The sequence below is a fragment of the Nanorana parkeri genome, unplaced genomic scaffold, assembly GCF_000935625.1.
Source record: "Nanorana parkeri isolate BGI_ZX_2015 unplaced genomic scaffold, ASM93562v1 scaffold10, whole genome shotgun sequence".
Classification (NCBI taxonomy): Eukaryota; Metazoa; Chordata; class Amphibia; order Anura; family Dicroglossidae; genus Nanorana; species Nanorana parkeri.
Genome location: NW_017306278.1, coordinates 5,372,411 through 5,378,919, shown reverse-complemented (window position 1 = coordinate 5,378,919; position 6,509 = coordinate 5,372,411). Strand labels below are relative to the sequence as shown.

Here is a 6,509-nt window from a genome sequence, read left to right as displayed (position 1 = left end):
ATGTGGTTTCAATTATAAATAAACAGACCTTAGAAAAAGGAAAAGCCTTGATTTATTCTGTGTTTTGGTCCAATTATGCACAATGTATTTCCACGGCATACTCTGAGAAAGAATGTCAGCATGATTCTCATCCTGCGGTGGTTAAAGGGCAGGAGGGGATTCTGATTAACCCCCTCGCCGCCGGGAGGATTCGCTCTGACGCGGGCGGCGATTTCTTGGGCCTGCTCGCGCTTCCCTCGGCAGGGGAGATGAGAAATTGGCCGTATAATGAGGGAGGTAATTTGGAGGGGTGAGACGGGCTTTTCTGTTATCAATTTTCCAAAGAGAGATCGGCCAATTGGAAAGCTTTGGAAGGAAACTTACTCATGGAGGTTCGTTGGGATTTTCCAAAGCAAACACGACTTTGGCTTATTTAGACATAAAAAGTGTGTTGTCAGGGATGAGCAAATCAGAGGAGCCCAATGAGCCCAAGAAGGAGGCGCTGGATCCAAAAGTTGATGGAATTTCCAATAAGGGTGAGAACTATAATCGACAAATACTAGGGCCCTGAATGGCAGATAATAAACACGTCCTCTAGGGGGTGCTCTGCATCACTTTCAAGAAGAACCGATGATGGGAGACCATCCAGGGGTAGGCAAACTTCAACCCTCCAGCTGTGGTGCAACTACAAATCCCATAAGGCATTGCAAGACTGACAGCCACAGGCATGACACCCAGAGGCAGATGCATGATGATGATCATGCATCTGCCTCTGGGAGTCATGCCTGTGGCTGCCAGAGTCTTGCAATGCCTTATGGGATTTGTAGTTGCACCACAGCTGGAGGGCCAGAGTTGGCCTACCCCTGTTGTAAAGCGTGCATCAAATTAATAAGCCAATGTGTTTTGGGAGCTCCAATGGCCCCCTTCAGGGCTTAAAGGTGAACTCCGGCCTTCCCTTCAGTCTTGGAGTTGTACCGGCTCCTCTCCTGGACCGATATTGCTTCCTCTGTCGTCACTGCACACTGGGAGCTTCTCACAATGTGCATTAGAAGCTGCAGCAAGTCAGATGGAGCCCGCCTCATTTCCTGGCTGGTGGACATAAGACATCATCTAGCCATTCCCTCCCCAGCTTGACTGTCCCTGGTTCGCCCCTTTAATTCACTGGATTTCAGTTATTTCAATCATGGCGGCTCAGAATCACATGATCTGGCAGCATTGCATAGAGAAGCAGAGAGACCTAGTGATGGCATCAACGGGTCTAAAATAGGGTAATGAAAGAAAGTTTTTTTTAATGTCATTAGCGTGTTGATTAAGAGGGCAGGGGTGGACAATAGACAATTAGGCTGGAAAAAGTTAGTAATTCTTAATATTAAGAATTAGAATTTCAGGCTAACAAACCGCTTGCAGTAGCTGAATGTAAAACGGCCTTATGGCTTGTGTCAATGACGTCAGAGACTCTTCTCAGCTCATTCAGAATTCGCTGACCTGCTGGACCTGGATGTGACTTGCATCAAAAGTGCTTTCTGCATTCCCATAGACGTGTATCAAAATTTGAAGCGCACAAAAACCTGTCGACACCAGCCCTCAGACTGCCGTAGACTTCAGAGGGCGGCCATGATTTGCAGGGTAACAAAACTAACAAGTGCTCCATAAAACTGCAAGCTCAGTGTGGGGTCGAACAATAGCAATCGGGGCAGATTTTTTCACATGCAGATATTTTCCAGCAAGTTGGAAGTCAGCCAAGCTGCAAAGAAGACTGGATTGAAAGTGTATGTAAACCCCAAATCATTTGTTCTGTTAAATACATTAAAATCATTTTGTTATAATAAGCACAAACAATACACCCGTTGATCCTGCCAGAAATCTATTCATCTGGTTGCTTCCTCTGCCTATGCTACACCATTTACTATGGATGCACCATTACTGATACTAGTATCGGTACTGATGCCAAGTATTTGGGCGAGTACTTGTACTTGCACAAATGTTCCCAGATGCCATGCCTGGCACCTCGTGACGTGGTAGCACAGAGCGGGCTTCCCCGCCAATCAGCAAGTCGAGCAGCGTGTAATGACTCGCTGCTGCCCGGCTTCCCCACCAATCAGGAAGCTGGCTTCATGCTCCCTCATTACCTGGTGACGAGAGAGCATGGAGACGGCTTCCCTGCTAATTATGAAGCCAGGTAGCGAGTCATTACACGCCGCCTGGCTTCCTTAATGGGACTTCCGGTATCGGTGAGTACTAGAAAAAAAAAAATAGCGGTACTCATACTCGATACTGAAAAACTGGTATCGGTGCATCCCTAGTGCTTACTATCAGTATTCCTCTTCTAGCTAACCCTTGTATGGTGCTGGATGCTGTACCATGTGATACGACGCATCACATAAAGCCCACATCAGGAAGAAAAAAAAAAAAAGAACCCTGCAGTAGGGTTACCCTGGCACTGCAAGGGTTAAATGCTTGTTTTTGTCAAGGGGAGATAAAGTAAAGCAGATTTGCTTACCTGATACCAGCTTTCTCCAGGTTGCTAGACCGGTCCCTGCAGCATCTTTGCCCCTGGGCTCTGGCAGTCTGAGGACCACAGACATTGTTACATCTTATGCAGGTTCCATAGACCTGCATTAGACGTGAGGACGCCGAGGGACATTTCACAGCCAGAGCAAAGGGGAGAAAAGGAGAGTACGGAGCACTGGGGGAGCAGGGACCAGGTAAGTGAATCTGCTTTACTCCAGACAAATATGAGCCCTGAGCCCTTGCATCTTACCCCTTAGCATTGCAGGGGTACAGAGGTAGTCCCATTGCAAGGATACTTTTTTTTTTACTTCCCCAGGAGATTGGCTTTAACAAAAAAGCAGAAACTGAGAAAGCTTTATGCAGCTTCCCATCAATATGGCTTTCATTATAATTCCTCTGAGGTCATTGCCCAGACACTGGATTTTGGATTTTTTTATGCAGCCAATAATAAGTATCTGGGATGCCATCAGAAGGAATTCCTGGGTGTACAGGAGCCCTGGATGATGTATAAGGAAAATATCACATCCAAAAGTGAATTTTAACCAAGGGCATGAGTCAAGGGAGGACCAGAAATTATCCCATTGTACTCCTTATCGGAATCCTATTCACAATGCTTCAGTGGGTACTGAGGTAGCAGCAGATGGCGCAGCACAGATCAACATGTAGAAGGCTAAGCCACCAGCACAGCAGGGTCCACTTTATCTTCCCGTAATTTATTAAGGTCAGATAAACACTGAATCACTTATAAATGCAAGGTTTCAGAACCGTATATGTTCCCTTCCTCAGGCAAAGGAAACTGTGACAACAAGCATAACCAAAATATTGTCACACTTTCCTTTGCCTGATGACGGTTCCGAAACGTTGCATCTATATGCGATACCATGTTTTCTGACCTTAAAGGAGAACTGTGAGGTGAGTGCTTTTCACTCACCTCATAGTTCTAGCCGACCTATGACAATGAAATTGTCATAGGTCGGCTCAGTAGATCGGGAGGTGAGCGAACACATACTGGCGTTCGCTCACCTCTCGATCCTGTCACGGCTCTCTGCCGTGACAGGGGAGGGGCTGTATTCCCCCTCCCCGCTCCGATAGCGCAGACTGGCGGAACGGACGGGGGAGGGGGCGGGTACAGCTGGCTCTGCCTCTAGATAGGCAGAGCCAGCTGTCAGTGACGCAGCTGGGCGGATCCCGGCACAATTGTCGGGATCCGCTTCAGCTGCGGCATCTCAGTATACCGCGAGCAGCTGCTTGCAGTATGCTGCGGTGTCTCAGTATACCGCGAGCTGTAGCCTAGGGTGACAGGAGGACGCTAGTTTGTGTCCTCCCGTTACCCTAAGGAGAACTATGGGGAAAAGACTTAACCCCATAGTTCTCCTTTAATAAATGAAGGGAAGATAAAGTGGACTTTGTTTTTCTGGTGGCTTATCCTTTTACACGTCAAGGAGGACCACAACACACATACACGATGAAAGAAAGGTTCTGTGTTGTCTAAGACAACCAATTATTTCAATTTTCAACCTGCATCAGAAAAACAGCAACTAGAATCTGATTGGCTGTTATGGCCATTGTTATGGCCTCCACTTTGACATCCATATGGAAAGAAGTACAGGGATGTATCCTACCACAGAAGGGGGGTCGTTCCATTCTTCGTAGGATCTTGAAGCATAGGGATAGATCCGGTCATTAATAATTTGTAGTGTGGTCAAGGCGATGGTCTTCATTGACCTGAAATAACCTTCCCAGAACCAGCGAGCCTGGGAAAACAAAAGAAGGGTTTCATTAAGATACTCAGGTAGCCAATAATGTAACATACTGGACACAACTGTGTGAAAGTGGAACTACACCCTCCTATCCCTTGCAGCCGAGGAAGGTGCCATCTTGGCTGTTGTTTTGTTTCGGTTTATATTTTGCTGCCTGTGTCTCATTGAGGAACTTTCATCTCTACCAAGTGAGGGGGCAAAATAAACTGACGCGGGTTTCAGCCTTTCACTATGTGAAATGAGAGGCAATCTCGACTTCTCCAGACCACATATCCCATCATGCATTGCTTCCAGCAAACAATGGTAATGTTACATTGTTCACAAGTACATGTCCACAGGGCTGAGTGAAATGTTGTTAATGCATTGGAGGAAGTCCATCCTTTGGCTATCTTCAATAAGTTTACAAACATCTAGATGGATCTGGTTATTAGTAGGAATGCACCGATACAGGTTTTTCGAAAGTCACCGATATTTTGCTAACTGAACTCGCCTCTATCGAGTACCAATACCGGTGCTTTCGCTGGCCTTTTTAACGGGCAATCAGGAAGCCAGGCAGCAGGTAATGACTTGGCACCCGGCTTCATGTTTGGTCAACTCGATGCTGACTGGCCGGGAAACCGGCTTCCCCATCCAATCGGCATGGAGCAGGCTTACTGTGCAATCAGGAAGCCGGGCCAGCGGGTAATGACATTCCGCCTGGCTTCCTGATATCCCGGGAAACCAGCTCCATGTTTGGCCAGGAAACTGGCTTCCCAGCCAATCAAGAAGCCAGAAGGCTGATCATTACCCGCCGCCTGGCTTCCTGATATCCCGGGAAACCAGCTCCATGTTTGGCCAGGAAACTGGCTTCCCAGCCAATCAGCATGGAGCCAACTTCCCGGAGGAATCAGGAAGCCAGGCGGCGGGTAATGATCAGCCTTCTGGCTTCTTGATTGGCTGGGAAGCCAGCGCTATGCCAATTGGCTGGGAAGACTGTTACCCAGCCAATCCACATCGAGCGTCTGTTCGGCAAATACTCGGTATCGGTGCATCCCTAGTTATTAGGAGTGGGATAAAACTTAAGGAAATTCAATACAGAAATACAGATTTTTTTAAAATTCCAAAACATAAAATATAGGATTTTTGGCCCATTGTGACACAGGGATAGAGTGTTGTCACCCTACAACAACAATAAGGACCTTCCTGGCGGGGTCACCGGGGCTCATTTTAAAGCAAGCTGCAGATTTCAAAGGACCTAAAACTTGGAAGGACAATAACAGTTTTGTTAAGATTTTAGTGATTGGGATCACATCTATACGAATCAAATAACAAATCATAAAATTCCATTGTTTATTCAGTTGCACATTCACCCCTCTTAAGTCACCGCCGTTCTGCCCACGTTACAGCCGAGGTCACAGGGGCTGCAAGACTGACACATCCAGAGACTGTTCATGACATCATGTACTGAGATCCCCCCTATCAATCCTCTGCAACCGCAGAGAAAAAAAAATTAAAAATTGGGGGATGTTTGTCTTTTGGATCAGAGCGTTTGAACGTTGCCCTGTAACCGGAGTTCCAAAAATCATCCTTCCCTTCCCAGAATTCCTCCGCTCCAAATCCCAGTTTGCCAAGAATTATACCTTGAGGGATGCTGACCTCATGCTTAAAGCCTCTTGAGTTACAAAGTTTCAAGGAGAGGGGGGCCCTCTGACGGGCTGACTATCAAATAAAGTGGTTTTAATTTACAGCCTCCTGGGTTTACCAATGGGCCTGTGGAAATTGCATGTGAAGGAGAGAGAGGAGGCTTGGGGTGGAGGGGTGGAGGGTCTCTGCGTATTACTGGCAGGAATCAGGCTAGCTGCTACGACTTGGACGCGTGGATCCAGATATGTTTAGTCTGAAAACCGGGCCTGAGAGAAGCGATGGCTAACCTGATACAAAGCCGATTAGCCCCACAAAAGACCTTAAATAAAGAAGTGCTTGTTGGTGACAACAAAGTCCAAATCCCATTCGCACTGCCACGGTCTCAAAACCACAAGGTATATGTGGTGCCCAGGTGACCACACGGATGGCGCCGTGCAAAACACTAATAGTAAATAAAAGTAATTCACCGGCACACACTTGAAGGGTTTTTAAAGTATTGATATGTTTATTCAATACCCAATGTCACATACTGTCATACGGTGCGGTTTGTGACGAGGCAACTTTTTTTTTCCAAAATGTATAATTTAAAGGATTTGTCAAGTCCCAGCCTATCCTCCCCTGTTATGACATCAGCAT

The 6,509-nt window shown here is 46.8% G+C and overlaps 1 protein-coding gene across 1 annotated transcript in view; it reads right to left on the bottom strand.

Moving 5' to 3' along the window:
* Positions 1–6,509, bottom strand: part of EXT2 (exostosin glycosyltransferase 2) — a 53,130-nt gene that overhangs the window by 25,971 nt on the left and 20,650 nt on the right. Inside the window, exon 8 of the mRNA XM_018555400.1 lies at positions 4,113–4,244. Coding sequence (XP_018410902.1) covers positions 4,113–4,244 — 132 coding nt within the window. The remainder of the gene's footprint in view (positions 1–4,112; positions 4,245–6,509) is intronic.